The 18,457-nt window shown below is 54.4% G+C and overlaps 8 protein-coding genes across 8 annotated transcripts; 5 read left to right on the forward strand and 3 right to left on the reverse strand.

Moving 5' to 3' along the window:
- Positions 1–653: 653 nt before the first annotated feature.
- PG986_003483 (uncharacterized protein) lies at positions 654–2,399 on the forward strand (the record flags this gene model as incomplete). Its single annotated transcript, XM_066839705.1, has 1 exon — positions 654–2,399. One exon carries the CDS (start codon positions 654–656, stop codon positions 2,397–2,399), a length of 1,746 nt encoding a protein of 581 aa, XP_066704769.1.
- Positions 2,400–4,739: 2,340 nt separating this feature from the next.
- PG986_003484 (uncharacterized protein) lies at positions 4,740–5,759 on the forward strand (the record flags this gene model as incomplete). Its single annotated transcript, XM_066839706.1, has 1 exon — positions 4,740–5,759. The coding sequence occupies one exon, from the start codon at positions 4,740–4,742 to the stop codon at positions 5,757–5,759; it is 1,020 nt and encodes a 339-aa protein (XP_066704770.1).
- Positions 5,760–6,916: 1,157 nt separating this feature from the next.
- On the forward strand, positions 6,917–7,756 carry PG986_003485 (uncharacterized protein; the record flags this gene model as incomplete). The annotated part of the gene is made up of 1 exon (XM_066839707.1): positions 6,917–7,756. One exon carries the CDS (start codon positions 6,917–6,919, stop codon positions 7,754–7,756), a length of 840 nt encoding a protein of 279 aa, XP_066704771.1.
- A 518-nt stretch (positions 7,757–8,274) lies between these two features.
- Positions 8,275–10,108, reverse strand: PG986_003486 (uncharacterized protein; the record flags this gene model as incomplete). Its single annotated transcript, XM_066839708.1, has 2 exons — positions 8,275–9,631; positions 9,705–10,108. The coding sequence occupies 2 exons, from the start codon at positions 10,106–10,108 to the stop codon at positions 8,275–8,277; spliced, it is 1,761 nt and encodes a 586-aa protein (XP_066704772.1).
- Positions 10,109–12,244: 2,136 nt separating this feature from the next.
- PG986_003487 (uncharacterized protein) lies at positions 12,245–13,454 on the forward strand (the record flags this gene model as incomplete). The annotated part of the gene is made up of 3 exons (XM_066839709.1): positions 12,245–12,267; positions 12,329–12,936; positions 13,015–13,454. 3 exons carry the CDS (start codon positions 12,245–12,247, stop codon positions 13,452–13,454), a joined length of 1,071 nt encoding a protein of 356 aa, XP_066704773.1.
- A 465-nt stretch (positions 13,455–13,919) lies between these two features.
- PG986_003488 (uncharacterized protein) lies at positions 13,920–14,568 on the forward strand (the record flags this gene model as incomplete). Its single annotated transcript, XM_066839710.1, has 3 exons — positions 13,920–14,137; positions 14,203–14,342; positions 14,399–14,568. The coding sequence occupies 3 exons, from the start codon at positions 13,920–13,922 to the stop codon at positions 14,566–14,568; spliced, it is 528 nt and encodes a 175-aa protein (XP_066704774.1).
- An 834-nt stretch (positions 14,569–15,402) lies between these two features.
- On the reverse strand, positions 15,403–15,965 carry PG986_003489 (uncharacterized protein; the record flags this gene model as incomplete). The annotated part of the gene is made up of 2 exons (XM_066839711.1): positions 15,403–15,414; positions 15,480–15,965. 2 exons carry the CDS (start codon positions 15,963–15,965, stop codon positions 15,403–15,405), a joined length of 498 nt encoding a protein of 165 aa, XP_066704775.1.
- A 1,275-nt stretch (positions 15,966–17,240) lies between these two features.
- PG986_003490 (uncharacterized protein) lies at positions 17,241–17,776 on the reverse strand (the record flags this gene model as incomplete). The annotated part of the gene is made up of 2 exons (XM_066839712.1): positions 17,241–17,539; positions 17,608–17,776. The coding sequence occupies 2 exons, from the start codon at positions 17,774–17,776 to the stop codon at positions 17,241–17,243; spliced, it is 468 nt and encodes a 155-aa protein (XP_066704776.1).
- Positions 17,777–18,457: the final 681 nt, after the last annotated feature.

The following is an 18,457-nucleotide window of genomic DNA, read 5'->3' on the forward strand; positions in this document are numbered from 1 at the left end:
AGCTCATTACCCCAACCGGCGTAGTTCTGTAGCCTGCTGGTAAACCCCCTGCAACCGCCAATCATTCTCCGCCGTCAGACTCGTCTTCTGCTCAGCTGACCAGGATGTCACCTGCAACATTCTCCAGCCTGGCTTGTTTGTATTCACGTCATTCCCTTAAAGAGGCACTACATTAGGGTTACATTGGAGGCCACTCCGTCAGAGACCGACTGCTTCTTCTGAATCGCCTTATCAGCCAAGACTTCTGTCCAACGTGAAGTGAACAAACGTGCTGCATACACACCTGCGAAGAGTCTAGTTCTAGCGACTTGACATCCATAATTTCCACGAGTGAATGAGTCATCACGCTCGTGCACGGCAGCCTATAGGTACTCGAAACTACTAGCCTCAACTGTTCGGTCTTATAAAGAGAGCCAATCTGCATCAAACCTTCCGAAGATATCGCCACCTGGAAACACAACACGCCTACACAATCAACATTGTTCTTTTACTGCGTGATATCACGTTAAGGCTGATAATACCTTGCCTGAGGGAGTAACAGGCCAGAGCCGGTTCATCCCATACGCCTCACCTGTGACGTTAGCTAAAGAACAAGGCCATCGAGTATCATAAGGATCTGAGAAATCATTCAAACAGAGCGCATCATCAATAACATGGCCCCGCGAAGACCAGGTCGCCAGGCGGACCTGCCGGTAGAGAGCTCCTGGCGGATGGTGGAGGGTGGCGAAAACGACTCCTTCGACACCTCCATCGTGAACGATCCTTATGAGGATGATATCGTCTACTCTACTCAACCCTACTCAACCCAACCATCCCAACTATCCCAAATTTCAAACTCACAGAGCCAAAACTTGGGGTCTCAAGACAGCATCCGAGACTTCGCCAACGATGCAGACGAAGAACAGGTCATTCTGCGTGCGCCCTTTCAGCCGTCGCTAGTTTCTACGCGCCATACATCTATGGACAAAGACCATACGCCGGTGCCAGAGTTCTTTATGCCCAAACTTGAAGTGGAAAGTCCGCGACGCGGTATGCGTTCGTCGCGAATGAACCAGCCGGAGTATGAAGATGGAGTGGTTATGCGACGGAGGACAAACCGTCAACCGAGTGAACCGAGTGGCCCAGCGTACCAGAAACGTCATGTCCAAGACCGCAGGCCTCAGCGCGGCAATCAGGAGCTGAATTCTCCCTGGGACAGGTTTGCCGCATCAACTCCCGCCTTTTTGTTCAACATTGTTTCCTGGTGCATCTCCGTCTTGGGCATGGCGCTTAACATCGCAAAATACCCCTTGGCCATCTGCCTCGCCCTCTATATCCTGCTGGGCGCCGGCATGATGGTCAAGAATATGGTTACGAACTCAATATCCACATCCTTGTCACCACTATGCCGTATACCTGGAGCCTCGATGCTTGAGCTCCCATTCTGTCCGGATCTGCCTGCTGTGCCGGGATCCGGAGGCAAAACGCCAGTCGAGTTTGATGAGCTTATGAACGTACAATCCGACTTCGAGAAGGTCTTGGAGGACTCTTCACGGGGCGTTTCCTTGCCTATGGAGATGAAGCGTGCAGAAGCCTCGGTGAGAGACTTGCGCACCTTGATCAAGTATAGCGACCTACCGGCACGCGAAGAGCTGGTGTTCGAGTTTGACGGCTATATCGACAATGTGCGCATGATCGCAACTGATCTCCAGACCTTCAACACCCATGTCGGAAGTGCTGTGGATAGCGTCATCAGCATCAACCGATGGACATCCAGGTACATCGATTCTATTGCAGCCGAGCGGGAGGCCCGAGACAACACGCTTGCTCGTTGGAGTGGCTGGCTGTTTTCGCCTTTCCAGCCGCAAGTCTTCGACGAGCGGATGCTCCTTGACAAGTATGTGGAGCATACCGGTCTGGTTTCCGACAAGATCGCCAACCTCATCGTGGAGGCCCAAGCTGCGCTACGTGTCCTGTCGCAGGCGGAGAACAATCTCCAGCTCATCAACGAGCATGTGGTACGGAGCGGCAACGAGGTAAAGGCCAAGAAGAGCGAAGTGTTCTGGGATTTGTGGACGCTCGTGGGAGCTAATAACAAACGGCTACACAATCTCAAGGCACAGCTGGGCCTCTTGAAGCAGGTCGAGGTGCAGCGAAGCTCGGCCGTGGAGCAGCTTATCGGCCTGGTACACGACTTGGGTGACATCCAGACAAAACTAAGCGACCTGCGAGATCGGGTGGTGGCGCCGGAGCTGCTGGCGGACCAGACTTCCATACCGCTCAGCGTTCACATCGAGACCATCAATGCCGGGGTGGAGCGATTGGAGTCAGCAAGGAGCCGCATCCGTGCTGAGGAGAACGACAGGATCCAGCAGGCACTTTCGAGAGCGCGGGATGATAACCGCTTGATTGATGGTTAAAGCCAAAGTGGTGGACTGACGACATGTTCGATGACCTGCCAGGTGACCTCTTGGGGGGTCATAGATCCGAATCAGCTATGGGACCTGAACAGGCTTGATCCACGTCAAGACGACCACATGAGCGACTCAACGCATGCCTATGCCCTTCTGGAGTGAAGAGAGATGACGAGGATTTGCAGTCAAATGCAAATCGGTGTACATTTGGTTGGCGGTAATCAGTTTCTGGATCAAGTAGCTTTGGGGGACTGGTGTTTGGCGCTTTACGACGAATAGAAAGTTTTGGCATTCTCTCTACTACACTTTTCCAATATCAGGATTTATAAATCTAATTCTTATTATTTCTCACGTCTGTGACACAATAAGGTTATGTATAATAGAAACACTTGGTTCAAGCAACCTTTGGGTCAACTATCCACTCTTCTGCCATACTTCGTTTCAGACAGAGGGGCACAAATTGTCGTAACAACTTCTTCAAACCTATCTGGGGCGACCTCGACGGCTTGCTCAAGGCAGAGCTCTACATCGGCCGTAGCGTGGAGCTGGTCGGCACGTACTGCGGTCCTGGGGTCCCGTTGAGAAGGCTTTGGCGCTGTGTATGGCATACAACGAAGGTTCCAGCACCGCAGAGCTCAACGTCTACATACTCATATCAACCAGGTTGGGGCATAGCATAACTTGACGCGTAGGTAAATTGTAAGCTGCTTAATAATAGGCATGTATGTATATCTGGGTTCTTTGACAGTACCCCTGAAGCTTATGGTGACACGGCGTTTCTTCAGACCTGCATATTCATGCGACTCGGGTGGCTGTATGTAAAATTTAAAGGCTTATGCTGTGTCAAAAATCTTACATCGAGGATTTCTGGACCGTATGATGACCCCGATACCAGCTATGTAGTTATTGAGTACCTAGGCACCCCGAATTTGTGTGGGTTCTGATAATGTTATTTCTCGAGGTCGATGGTCACCAGCGGATGGAATCAATACTGAGAAGAAACCAATATTCACCGCAGTTATAACTTATGATGACCAAAGACCCAAAGAACTGGAAACATTGTAGAGGAGAAGCCAGTCTCAGGTTGCTGACAGCCTTCTTTGCGCCGAGAGCGCGCATTGGATTCCACGTTCCGAATGTCTTGTGTGCGACTGGGGGGTTACGCGACACGGGACCGCCTGCCCGGATCCGAACCAATCTCACCAGCGAAAGCAATCGTCTCCAAACCTACTTACCTACCTACCCAACCCCCTCCTCTCGCAGTCATCTTTATGGACCTGGCATGTATGGATGCAGCGCTCACCTCAGCCGTCCATCTGCACGACGGTGCCTCCGAAATTGCTAATCAAGCCCATCGTGCCATGTGGTCAGCGTGCATGCAGGAATACCACCTTGGGGTCAGCTCTGATTGGCTGCGCCGTGCACCACACCACCTACCTATACGGCCCCTGACGGTGACGTTGGATAACACCCTCCCGAGTCCCCGACTTTGGGGACCTAAAGCTTCCTGGCCTTCCATTGCCCTTCGGTGCATGGCAGGAGGATTCGCAAGCTGGAGAGCCACGTGGGTTTTTGGACTCTATTTGAAACATGCGGGCGGGATCCTTCGAAGCCGGTATTTGGGAGTTGGTGGGTGAAGATAAGAAAAAAGGGGTCGTGAGGTTTGTCGCTCGGTGCAGTTGTGATGTTTGCGGTCGGATGACAATGATTTGGAACGAACAGACTTCCACTGTTGTCCAGAGTGGAGATGACTAGGTATGCGTAGTGAGTTGTATTCCCCGGCGTTGTTCCCCCGGCTACGGGGCCGAACTGTTGTGTTTCTCCCCACAGAGATCTTCGGTGACAGCATGTCGGAACCGAGAAACAGGGAGCGAAAAGGGAGGGAGGGAGGGCTGTCAAGACTAGTTGTCTTTCGTAAAGTAGCGGCAAAAGATAACAAAGTCCCTCGCATGCATCCATTCTGCTGACAGCGACAGCGACAGACAGGGAGCGAGGGGAGCGAGAGAGACATCCACCGCACGTGGCTCCGCCGTTCAAAATCCAACGTAAGCACAACTGCCGCATTTGGGGGCACAGCAGCGACCCTACAAGGCTGCCGTGTCACTGCTTATGTGCGTGTTCTGATGACATTTAATCAAAGGAGGGAATGACCTGAGGAAGCTGATGCTTTTCCCCAGAGTCTTCCTTTTCAGCTCTGTCCTCTCAAAAGCAGCCGCTCCTTGAACGTCGATCGTGAAGTCCATAACATAATACCGCCCAACGTGATAGCTGTACTACTTCATAATTGCTATCCAGTTCCCCCAAACAAGCTGAACACGCACGCAGGCCAGCCTCTCCCGAGCAAACATGTCGAGCTCCATCACTCTGACGCACACGTGCAAGCTGCCACGCAACGTGACCCGGCAGGCCGTCATCGAGTTCCTGCACAGCCACGAGGACATCATCGACCTGTCCCCGCTGGTCAAGGAGCGGCACCCCATTAAGGCGCCCGCCAGCGCGCCGCTGCACATGCCGCAGCAGCAGCAGCAGCTTGGTCAAGCCGCCTCCTGGTGGAGCATTACGGACAAGATCTCCTATCTGCCGGGCCACCTGCTCAACGGCACTTACACTTACACCGGGGCCTTTATCAACAAGTCGACGGGTCTCGAGGCGTACATAGATGCGCCAGCCGGCACATCGCTCAAAGACGTCTGGAGCGTCGTGCAAAGCCCCAAGTCCTCCTCCCCTTCTTCCTCTTCCTGTCGCTCCTCACAAGCAACAACACCAACACAGTCGGGCGAGACGGACCTCTACATCCGCGTGGACAGCAGTGCGCGGTGTCACTTTGCGCTGCGCGGGTTCGTCCGCAAGATGCTCAAGAAGTCGCACGCGGAGCTGGTGCGCCGACTGGCCGCCAAGACCCAGCTGAACGCCAGCGCCTTCGGCTGGAGCGACAGCACCAGCGCCAACATGAGCATGAGCAACGACGACTTCGAGTCCGTCATCCTGCGAAGCAAGCCGTCCAGGGAATGGGGAGGAAAGAATTATGGCGGTAGATACATGGGCACCGGGACGCCCAGTCCTACAGAAACGATCATGTCTCATTCATCCTTTTTCCCGGCTGTGGCGGTAGCGCCCGCATCATCAGCATCGTCATCAACAGCAGCATCACCACCGCTAGCGAGCCTCAGCGAGATAGCCGATCTCTACAGCTTCGCTACGCACACGGGACCCTTCACGGCGGCAGAGCAAACACAAACATGGAGTGTCCCCGATACCACCGCAAATTTGCAGACTGGGTATAACGCGTGGTCTGCCGGGCGGTTTTGGGAGAATGACTATCGGGCTCATGTCGGCCTCAATATGGGAAGAGGCCAGACCGTATGAGAGGGAGGTGAATTGGGTCTGAGCCGTGCGATTTCAGACGGAACGGGAATTGCTTCACAAGCGAGGAATCCCCGTCGTCAAGTTGGGCCAGGTCGGCCTCGACATATAAATTATACCCCTGCAGCCATGCCCGCGGACGAAATGCAGTTCGCGTGTATTGGGAAATGCTACAGCAGAAATCGTGCCGAGAGAGGAAGGGCCTGCGGAAGTTGCTGGGCAGTGCATTGTTGAAAAGCATTTTTAGCTCTGAAGCAGGTGAGGTAGTGCTCACTCCAGAGGGAACTACGAACTTGAACGAAGGAAACACTCCCACTGGGAAAGGGCAAGGGCAAGGGCAAGGTATCCTCATCATGATACTGCCAAATGCCCGCTGTATTTTTAGGCATCCTACCTGACGGTCTAGACTTGCATTTGCTTTGTATCATACATAGTCTCAGCTATATTCCCTTAACGGCGAGAACGCTGCTTTTGACATTACTTTCCATGAATGGAACTGACACCCGATCTGTCCGATGAGGCATTGCATCCATCCTAGGAGAGCTATTCTATTCAATTGAATAACCATTATATCTAGTAGAATAAACACTATGCCAGTGGTATTAATAATATTGACCCATACAGCACAATCAACATGTGTTGTAGCCACCGAGCGTCTCTGTGATTTATTAGCCAACCTATGGCCATGTGAGACAAAGTGTGGTCGCTGCTGACTGCTGTAAGTTGCAGTGACAATCTGCCCAGAAACCCAACAGGATAGGCCTATCGATGTATCCTGCGATTCATCTTAAGACACAGTATATCTCAGAAGAAAGAGAAACAAATTGAGAATATGCCATACAGAACAGTACTTGGAGATGATGGTGCAATTGACATGTTCCTGGTGGTGATTGAGGATAATACGTACTGTCGAAGAACTGAGGACCGTTTGCACACCAGCGCTTATCTGCTGCTGCCCCACACCCCACGAAGAGCCCACTTAAAAGTTCAAACCTCTGAGCATCAGCAGCAATTCAATTCCGCGAGCCAACGCCTGCTCGCTTGCGCCATCAAGGCCCAAACCCACGACAAAACCTGCGCCTTTCTCCCGCAGCCACCCCGAACTTCGACGACTCTGGCCAAACCTCGCACTCACACCCATACACCACCCACCGCGCACCATGTCGTCCATGCGAAATGCCGTGCAACGGCGCAACCACAAGGAGCGGTCCCAGCCCGGGGACCGCAAAAAGTACGGCCTGCTCGAGAAGCACAAGGACTACAGCCTGCGGGCCCAGGACTTCAACAAGAAGAAGGCGCAGCTCAAGAGCCTGAAGCGGAAAGCCGAGGACAAGAACGAGGACGAGTTCTACCACGGCATGATCAGCCGCGCCGGCCCCTCCTCCTGGGCCAGCAAGGGCAAGCGCTGGACCGGCACCGTCGACGGCGACCGCGGCAACCGCGCCCTGCCCATGGACGTCGTCCGCCTCATGAAGACCCAGGACATGGCCTACCTCCGCACCATGCGCAACGTCGCCGGCAAGGACGTCAAGGCCCTCGAGGAGCGCGTAATCGGCATGGGCGGCAACCCCGACAAGCCCCCACGGGAAGACGACGACGACGAGGACGGCGACAGTGAAGACGATTGGGAAGACGAGGACGGGCCGGCCAAGAAGCCCAAGAAGATCGTCTTCGCCGAGGCCGTGTCCGACCGCGAAGACAGGATCCTGGCCGAGATGGAGAGGGAAGAAGCCGAACGCCAAAAGCAGGAGGAAATGAACAAGCCGAGTGGCGACGGCGAGGAGGAGGAGGAGAACCCACAGGCTCTGCGCGCCGAGCAGAGGCAAAGGATGCTCCTGAAGCTGCACCGGCGGCTCCAAGTGGCGCGGAAGAAGCTCAAGACCCTCTCGGCGGCCGAGAACGAGCTGGAGCTCCAGCGTGCGAGGATGGCCAAGACATCGACAATCGGCGGCGTGACGAAATCGGGCAAGAAGTTCAAGGTTCGCGAGAGAAAGCGATAGGGCACATGCATACAAACACACACACACACACACACATCTTGTCAATACCGATCATGAGAGGGTAAAAAGTTTTTGTTGTCTCGGCATTCGAGATCCGGCGTTAATAGTTCGTGGCCGCCAGCGAGGGGGCTGTCTTGATATACCCAAGAACTAGATCTAAAATATACAGATCGAGAGAGCATATTGACTTTCCCTCTCGACTTTTCCTGGATCATCTTCTCGAGGCTTTTGGGGCCCCATATAATATTATTTCCTGGTCCGCGCCTAGATGAAAGAACGCCTTATCCCATCTCCCAGATGCAATAGTGAAAAACACTAGCCCAATCAACACAACAGCATCTCGGGGTATCCTATCGGCTCTGCACTCGTTCGTTGTATACTAACCAAGTCCCAGCAAAATGAAATAAAAAGCAGAAACGGCAAGCAGAAACAATCCATCGTAATTCCTCGTGATAATACTACTAATACTGGCAACGGCAATAGCCTCAGTAGGCCGTTTCTGCCATGGCCATCAATCCTTACAGCTTCTCGCTCGTCAAGCACTTGCTCAGTCCCGAGATGATGGCCACGAGCGTCCGGAAGATCATCGTCAACGTCCAGATGACGCACTTGAAAGCGAAGCTGACGATCTTGATGACGGTCCGCGTGCACCCCGGCAGCTTGTCCCGGTCCCGGACCTCGAGCTGCTTGCCCAGGCTGCTGGCCTGGCTCTCGAGGTCGAGCTCGAACTCCTCGAACCGGTGCCGCCCGGCCTTGCCCTTTTTCTTCTTGTTCTTTTTGCTGTGGATGCTTCCGCCGAGGTTCTCGTTGCTGGGCCGCCCGCTCAGGCGGCTCATCAGGCTGTCCCGCAGGTGTGCCGAGGACGGGGCTTTGATCAGAGGCGGCGGCGGCGGCTCGAAGTGCTCCACGTGGGTCGTGTTGCGCTCGTCGAGGTTGGCGACGAGCATGAGGGCGCAGACGGCGACGTCCAGGATATAGTAGGCCTCGATGCGGCCCGCGACGCCCGTGTCGAGCTCGAGGAAGCCCTCGCCCGTGCCGACGCGCGTCAGCTTGCCCAGGTGCTGCGGGCTCTCGATGTGCTCGATGGTGTACTCGGTGCGGCTCCAGGCCGGGTTCCGCTCGACCGAGACGCAAAAGGGCGTCGCAACGGCCGGGTGCACGAGGAAGTAGTTGCGGCTGTCCTCATCCCACACGAGGCGCGCGCACTCGCGCTCCGCGGCCGCGACGGCGGCGCCGTCGCCGGGCTTATCCAGCGCCATCTTGGTCGCCGCGGACGGGTACAGCAGCGCGACCAACCCGTCGTTGGGCGGCAGCCGGCGGGTTTCTTCCTCGAGCGTAGTGCTGATGGCCTCCTGCCACGTCTTGTTCTTGTCGTGGGCCTCGCGCAGCGCGGCAAGGATCCCGCTCGGTCGGTCCGCGGCCGGATCCCGCTCCTTGAACGGCTTGGCGGGGTCGTGCCGGCTCAGCGTCACGTAGGCCGAGGCCGAGGTCGGGTTGATCTTGAGATGATACAGGCCCTGGCTCGTCGACGAGAGGTGGTAGATGGGCGCGTCCGTCTCGGAGGTCAGCTTCATGCAGTACGTGCGGCCTTCGCTCGCGGACGCTTTCCACCCGTTCGCCGCCTTCCAGTAATCCTTCAGGTCCTCAGTCGTGCTCACGAGCGGGATCACGGGAGGGTCTTGGTACCGCCGCGGGTTCGGCATATTCGGCCACCTCTGCGTTTGTGTCTGGGTTGAGCCCGCGCTCATGGGGCTGCGAACGGGGCTCCGCACAGCCTGCTGCTGCTGCTGCTGCTGCGGGTTCTGACTCTCCGGTTGCTGCTCCTCCTCCTCCTCCTGCTGTGGCGGGAAACGTGACTGGCGGCTGATGACCTGTCTGGGAATATGTCGAGGGCTCGTTTGGGTGGGGGTAGTACTCCTGGCGGTCGAAGGGGAGGTTGTGGTCGTACTGCGGGAATATCGAGCGAAGGCCTGCTTCCGTCCCGTGTGGGTTATTGTTGGGGTCTGATAACGACGCTGGTAACGGCTCCCGTTGCCCTTCCTCTTCGTCTACGATGGGCCTCTTGGCGATGGAGCTCCTCGAGCGGTGGCTGTTGTCTCGCACGAGCGTGCTGGTCCCAGAGAAGGCCGTATCTGTCCGCGGCGGCGCCTCAGAGACCGGCACCGGCTGCAAGACGGCAACGGAGGCGGGCGGCTCTTCTTCTTCTTGATACCTGCGAATCGCCCGGGCAGTGGGAGAAGAATAGTGTCCTGGCCGCCCCGTAGATGCGGAGAGCGGCGAGCCGTCAATGACGTACTGTGAGAGGTCGTTCTCTGGCGTCCGCCTCCCGTGGTGGTTCCATGGCGGCGTCATCTCGAGTGAGGGACGTGGCTCACGCGCGGATGAGTCTGTCCGAGGCCGAGACGTTGTTCTCCTCGGCTGTGGTTTCGTTGGATTTGTATTGGGGAATAGTGAGAACCCCCCCAGTAGCGCCAGTCGATGGCGACGCCATGTTGCCAACCAAAAGTTACTCTTTTCGTCTGTATCTAACAGAAACCCGTGGCTCGTGCTGCCCCCCCCGTGATATGCCCAGAGAAGGCAGGATTGTCCCTGTCTCGGATGCAGATGACCAACGATCCCAAGCTGTAAGGGAGGCAAATGTCACTATTATTGGGGCATGACTTGGCTCTTCTCGGTATCTAGAAAACAAGCAAATATCGGCGAGGCGAATGGGGACACGAAAGGTATCACAACACATTAACCGTGCAGGAAAGAATCTGCAAAGAGAGAACCAACGGCTGCAATAGACCCAAGTAAGGTCTGAGGCCGAGGATATGAGAATAGCAACTCTTCTGTCAATTTTCTAATTCGGGCGAAAAATAAGCAAGGGAGTGGGTGGAAAGTATATACCACCGAGGAGACAGCGCCGGGGACAGAGGACCAACACGCACTGCATGCAGGCGCTCACTTGCCAGACCAGGCCTGCTATATCCCCGAGCCCCTCCTCCGCAGTAGTCAAAAGTTGCCCAAAATGCCCATCAGCGGCACTTGTACGCGCTGGCGCCCATCATGAGTGGATGGGATGGCTGGTGGGAAGCACGGGTTCGCAGGGGTTCTTTGTGTGTGTCGCTTGCTCTCTCATATCATTTTTCGTCTCCTAGCATGCAAGGTGCAGCAAGTAACTGACTAGACGGCAAACAGGGAGAGGGGTTGGCTGGACCTGCTCAGCAAATGGGCATTTCATTTGCTCGGGGACGAAAATAGCAGTGCAGCAAGTCTCGCGCTTCTTGGTGCAATTTTTCTGTCGGTTGAAAGGCCGGCGGCTACGATGCTGTGATACGGGGATTGATTGGCTTACACCATGCGCGATCCCTGCTCCGGGGGTGTTGATGATTGGTGGGCCTGAATATCATCCCTCAGATATGGCCCAATTGGACCCCTAGCCCCCGGCGGCAACAAAGATCAGTAAGGTTCACCGACTCCCCTCGTACATTCTGTATCCTGCTGCTGACAGAAATAACATTACCCCCAGGAAGAGAGGAGGAAAAAAAGATAGAGCATGCAGCCATCCTGGGCTCACTCAAGCTAGTCTGATTGGCATCCCATCGGCGCCTCGCAGGCGGTCGGGCTGAGAGCTGGGCAGGTTTCTGTAAGCGATGAGAGGTCGCGCAGAACGGTCACTTGCTGTTCAACTGCCGATCGTGTTCCGAATAGGTTGGCTGCATGCTGTGTGCTAAGTAACCTGACTGGGGAGGGGATCTTGGACCTGTGGAGGGCAAGATTTATGAGATCGACCTGGCATGTGGGAGATGATAGGCGGGCCGTGCTCTTTCTCTTCACCCAAACGTGCTTACCAGGAACTGACGATGCTGCGTTTAGGCACTACCAAGCGGCAATTCAATTTATTGAATGGTGCGATTATTCCGTAGGGGTGATCTAGATCCAATCAGAAGACAGCTGGGGTACCTGGATCTTGCCTTACCCTGTGCTTGTCCAAGCTTCAGTTGCTCATGTCGACATAGATTTGGTGCTTATCTCGACTTGAGCAAGGAACAGGCTGTTGTTCTATGATCTGCATTTGATGACTGGATTAGCTTGACTGAATCAATGCACAGCATGCTGTCTCCTTTGGTCTGTCCTGAGGAACGTAGTTGTCGTTTACTGACCAGAACTGACCCCGAAACGGCCAAGATAACAAAGCGGCCGCTAATTGCCCCGCTCGCTCCGATGCTCGGATATCCGATACATACCGGCGATGCACGCTCATCATGCCATAACATCTCCACTTACATCACAGGTGCCTGATGCCTGATGCATGATCGATTAGTAATGTCCGGCTCAGTTCGGCTCGAATCGCCCAGAGACAACACCGCCTGCTTCCGCTGGCTGAGTGATGTAAATCTGGTCACTGATATCAATACGTAGACTTCGCCGTAACGGAGAGAGATCGAAGTCCGACCTCTGAACATCTGTCCCGAGAACGCAAAGAGCTATTTGTTGGCCAAGAAAATGACACACATAGTTGTACTTGGGTAAGCAAGCCAGTGACCCAGATCAGCCAAGTAGAAGATCATCTTGACTGAAGCAACCTAGCGCCGGTGTGATTGGGCTCAGCTCGGCCCTCCAGGTCCAATCGCAGGGGCATCGAGTTACGATCCTCGCTCGAGACTTCCCAGGCCCCTTTGAAACTGTAGATCCTAGACTACAGATAGACTACACCTCCCCATGGGGCGGCGCACACAATCGCTGGGTTCCGCCAACCAATGCCACTGAAGAGCGTGAGCATGCTATGGCACTTCGCACTTTCGCCCACATGAGGGAGCTCAATAGGGACTATCCCGCTGCAGGCATTACATTGATGCCGGGTATAGAGTATCTGGAAGCCCCGAGCCCTGCATACCAGGAGCTGAATGCTGAGAAGGCCAAGAGTCTGGGTATGGAAGGCTTCCGGTTGCTAGAGCCAACCGAATTACCAGATGACAAGGTGAAATTGGGGTTCGAGTACAACAGCTGGTGTGTGAATCCCATGGTATACTGTAGCTTCCTGTTGCGGCGATTTGGGTACCTCGGAGGCAAGGTGGTCAAGAAGGAGGTGAGGAGTCCCGTCGAGATTTTCGAGATGAGGGAGCTGTGGATAGTTGATGCCGTCATCAATGCCTCTGGTATCGGATTTGGTGACCCTAATGTGTTCATCACCAGAGGTTCGTCCCCGCAGCTAATAGTGCCAGTCAGTTTGACCCTACCATATGAATCATTTACTCACTGCGTGCCTCTACCAGGTCAAACTTGCCTTGTCGCAAACGCATGTCCAGCGACCGTCACCCGACAAAATGCAGATGGCTCATGGTTCTTCTCGGTACCACGGAACTTTGATGGCGGCACAATTATTGGAGGGACAAAGGAGCCAAACAATTGGGATCCGAATCCATCGTCCGAGGTGAGGGCCTCGTTGCTTCAAAACTTCGCAGCGACATATCCGCAGATACTCGGCAAAGACCAAAAATACCGAGTCATAATTGATATCGTTGGGAGAAGACCGACTCGAAAGAATGGAATGCGACTTGAGAAGGAGCTCACCGGGGATGGCAAGTGCATTATCCATGCATATGGTCTTGGAGGAAGGGGGTATGAGCTCAGCTGGGGTGTGGGTGAGGCTGTGGCGGACTTGCTATCGGGGCATCTGAGAACTGCATCTCTGAACCAAAGGCCCAAACTGTAGGCAAGTATGCTCATGGAAGAGAAGGAGAAGAACGGCAAATTTCTGCCAGGTAGACTGAGAAGGTGCCACCTCAGCTGTCTCCAAAGTTTGGTCGACAACCACCCGACATCTCGTACACTCACTAGTGTAAGGAAGGCATGAGGGCCACGTACAAAGACAAAGTTGCGCTTTCCTGCAACAACGTTGCATCTGTAGAACTGCAGGTGTATTGGTCAACTCTCAAGGTCCCTTTGCAAATTGGAAAAAGAAACACCCATCGGATTCGACTTCAATGACTCCGGATTGACTGACCATAATCTTCACACCTCTCGTCTCTCACCAGGCTCTTGTTTGGCCACTCTCGTGAATAGGACCAGCTATCGACTGTCACTCGTTCATCTCTTCCATTGGCTCATTTCCACCATATCCACGCTCGTTTCTCCCAAATCTCTACCACCACAAGACTCTGCACTTGCACCAACGACCATGTTGCGTCCTATCGCCTTCGTCTTCTTCTTGGTCCTGGGACAGGCCTTCGCAAGTTCCTACCTCAACTTCTGCGATCTCCTAACTTACGGCTATACCAGCGAGGGCTTCGTCATCGCTGCGGAATGTGGTGACAGCAACGTTCCTGGCTGCCAAGAACTCAACATTGGCCGATGCTTCGCCAACAGCCAGGGCAGACTCGTCGCGGCCGGGAACGGGTAATATTTTCACGTCGCCATTCAACTTTTGGAGTATACGTACTAATATATCGCGTGCGTTGCAGAACTGGCGGTTTCGACACCTCCTGCACCGGATGTACTTTGGACACGTCCAAGAGCAACACGTCGACCTATGGTACCTTGACTTGTCAATGCCTGTATTCCGCGGCCAACCACACTGTTGCCATCACTTCGATCAAGACAGGTGAGGCCAACTCTCCGAGCACACATCGTGTCATGATATACTGACATCAGCAAAAGATAACTTGATCAGCTTCGATGCGAACCTCGGCATGCTGTGCGGTACTGCTGGTGGCTTTGCCATCCAGTCTGTCGAATGCCCACAAGCTTCCGGCCGACGGGCCAACCATGTTCGCGAGAGACAAATCAGACACAGCCTCCGGGGATTTCCAGCCTGGCGTGGCGTTTGAGTTGAACATAGGGGCTGGCAGATATTTCTAACCCGTTGCCACTCGAGTTAACTGATGATGGCAATACCAACACTATCCAGTTCAACAGATGATATTGGAGGCAGATAACATGGTTATTTGATTCTAGTCCAGACGGTGTCGATGTGGGGCGACAACTGAACTTAGCATTGCATATCCGCTATACTGTGCGGCTAATCTTTGAGGAGGACATGGGATATCGGAAGGAGTTGTTATGTATGATATGTCAAACTGTCTCGAGACGGCCTTTTTAGACACATCAATAATGATATACTGGGTTGTATTCATTTGCATTGCCTCGGACCGGACGCCAGAATAAACCTGTGTTATGACGAGTGCTGAAGCTCTTGAGCTTCAGTACGTAGATAAGGTCAAGGGTGCTGGCTCCTTAGTGCGAACCAGATCTAATGTCACTGACCAAGTTCGACCGCTGTTCAAGTGCACTGTTGCATTATTCATTTGAGCAAGATTCATGTAAAACAACAGGTGTTGGTATTAGCTGCGAACTATTATTTGATTTGTATCCTCATGCAGTACGAAACAGCTTGGCTGAACAGGAACAAGAAACTGCCATAAGGCCCTTATGGATATTAGGAGTAGTAATTGGTGACATCCTTGAGACGTCCCTGATAGCTCTAACAGAACAACTGGAGATGACCACTGTTAGTAGTGAGTGTTTCGCTCCTCGAGCCAGGTGCACGTCATAGAGAAACAAGAGCCCAGCTCTTCCTTCTGTGTTATTGCCTGGTCACCTTTTCCCCATACATGCATGCCAAGGGCGAGAGAGCCAGGAGAATGCGACGATTGGTTCAGAGCTCAGTTATCTGACTGTTTAAGATGAAATAGTTGGTAAGCTTTCTGGTTCTACTTGGGGGTCGACTTTTGGTACGTACAGATACAATGTAGAACGGCGGAGCACTCCCAGTGTTCACCTTGACCGGGGCATTCGCATTCAGGGGATGACCACCGCCGCCCACGGGGAACATTCCCGGGCCGTTGTTGCCCTGCTGGCCATTGTTGGGGTTGGCGGGCTGGCCGCCGTTGTTCATGTCGACCGGGGCAGGCATTTGGCCGTTTCCGTTGTTGCCATTGGGCATGCCGCCGCCCATTCCGCCGTTGTTGGGCTGCCCGACACCGCCAGCACCGCCCATGGCGGGAGGGGCGGCGGCGGCAGGGACCGGGGTTGGCATCGGCTGCTGCAGGAGGCTGTCCGCGTCTAGGGACACGCAGAAGCCCAGGGAGCTGCCTTGCGTGTTGGAGACGCAGGAGCGGCGGAGGCAGCACTTCTCCCCGCCGGCGGCGCAGGCGCGGCCCTCTTGCACGCAGGCGCTGGCGGGGGTGGCCAGGAGGAGGGTGGGCACAATGGAGAGCAGCTTCATGGTTGCTGTGCGAGCGAATGTAGTAAGTAGCAGTAGTGGAAGTAGTAGCAGCGTCTCGTGAACGAAAAGAGTGTGACAAAGCCAAGTCCGATAACCAACGGATTTAGGAGCTAGCAACAGTGAATGGAATACCGGGCGGGAAAGGGGAATAAGAGTCTTGTAATCAGAACAGAGTGGCCAAGGGGGAGCTGCCGGACTACGGCTGACCGGAACCGAGACCTGAGAGGAATCGATGAGCTTCTTATCGATCTTATATACCCGAGTTGTGTCCCGCGACGAGGAGAGCCAGCCATTTGACGCCGGGTTCCGGTGGAGAAAATAGGGGGACAAGTTTACTTGCCCCTTATAGGATCCTAGCGTGCAGTCACTACTTGACGAGTGCATCGTGTCTTCCTTCAGCTACTGCAGCACCCTGCATACTCCAAATCGAAGCGCGTAAAGTATCTTTCCGCCCAAGCGCGCAGTAGACATGGACGTGAATGTATGCTTCAGTGGCTTGCAGATGCGACGGTCCTGCTGCCGCCAAAAGCATATTGCATTTGGAATATCATCCCCTCTGTGTTAGGGGTCAGGTCTTTTCTTCGAATGGCCAAATCAATTGGCTCAGCAAGCTTCACAACGTCGTGCCGTCCCATCCGCACGCGCAACACACGGGAGAAAGAAGATGAAAGGTGCCGTTCGTATTTCGTCCCGCGAATAGACCGGATGACAGGACGTTGCATCCGAACTTGGGCGAGGCTCTGAGACGGACTCCTTGATGGTGGCGATGCTGATCTTGCTTCTGCTTCTCTCTCAGTGGTTTGCAGTACCAGCCTCATCGATCACTTCTGCGAGCGATATGGCTTTCATCAATGTCCTGCAACTAGAGGAAGCTTATACGAGAAACAACACATCGAGCTTGGGCTCGCTTGGCGTCGGTTTGTTATAAGATCTCGGCAACCACTGCGCCGCGTGCTCTGTTTCGCACCAGCCACTGTCACGCAGTCAGACCGGCTAACCGGCGAGAAGTCATTTCCTATCTCTCTCGGCCAAATGGTTCATGCGAAGGAAACAGCTATTTGACAGACTGAACAAGGGATATATAGAAGCATTGGAGATATGCACCCCTAGTATTCGGACCAGAACTCTAACCCTATACCTCTGATAAGTCTGATAAGTCTCACTGGAACGACTGTGCGCCCCAGCCCAGATCCAACCTACATCTCGAGCGTGTCTCCATCTTTCTTCCTCTGTTCCCCTTGGTCTCACACACACACACACACACTCTCTCTCCTCTCAAGCCGGGGCCGCCACCGGCGATAACCACGGCTGACACCGGCCCTTGTCGCAGTACCCGCTGCAGCACTCGCCAAGCTCGACGCCTGTCCTGGGGTTGACACACGCGATCCATGTTGGGACGCACGTGCCGGAGCAAGTGACGCCGACGACGGGCTGGGGCGGCCCGAGCAGGATCTGCTGCAGGCCGCGGCTGTTGATGCCGTTGACGAGCGCGACCTTGCTGGGGGTGCGGAAGGTGCACTGCTTCTGCGCCGTGAAGTCGGGCGCGTCGATGTAGTTCACCGCCATGCCATTCTCTGTTCGTTGCATATTAGTGATGACAGATGGTATAAGGCTTCTTGTATACGCAAAGAAGAATTCATACTCGTCAGATGTTCGCGACCGTCTGCTGGCATCCTCATGGTATATTGGCCATCCGCGCTGTGGAAGACCAGGGTGAGGAGCTGTGGCCCTGGTCTCGGCGGCTCCAGCGGAGAGGTGAGCACACCATTGGCGAGGCAAAGGCTCAGTGGTACATAGATTGAGGCCTTCATAATGCTCTCTATCTCTCTATCTGGGAATGTTGCTTCGGTGACCCCACTGAAGTTGTTTTGCTGATTTACCAAACCTTGGTGAGCATAGGTATTTTGTTGCCTTGCCCGGACGGTGCGACAGGGCCGTCCCTTTTATGGTCTGTCATATCATGTTTCCTTTCCCTCTTTCGTGCTGGCGGTCGCTTAGCGACATTCTGCGAACTGCATACTCGTCGCGTTTTGGATACTACGTCGGAGCCCCCCCTCTGCAGCTGTGGTTGTTCCATGCATCCGGCCAGAACATGCAGAGAGGTGAACCGTTCTCGGGGATTTCGGCTCGTAACCGAAGACCAAGCCCCGGGTAAATGTGCGGTCAATGGAACGGTCTCATCACGATAAGATGACTGTGTGAGGCTTGGATGCGACGCTTTGGACATATGTGTGGATTTTGGCCCAATCTCGTAAATGGTCTTCAGTGGCGGCAAAGGTGTAGGACATAATCGTGAGACTTGGGGTGTCTCTCATTATCTCACGACTTACAGACGGAGCAGTTGCTAGAGTCCGGGCCAGCCCGAAAGAGCTTCGTTGGAGCATCACCCAGGCGTTACCCTGTATTAGGTATGCAGCAATCACATGCTCGTTGGATTCCTGGAAGAGAATCATAGTCGCGATTGGGCGTTGGTTTCCGAGGACTCGATTTGA

This window comes from Apiospora aurea (assembly GCF_038362705.1).
Source record: "Apiospora aurea strain CBS 24483 chromosome Unknown utg000002l_segment0_segment0, whole genome shotgun sequence".
Taxonomy (NCBI): Eukaryota; Fungi; Ascomycota; class Sordariomycetes; order Amphisphaeriales; family Apiosporaceae; genus Apiospora; species Apiospora aurea.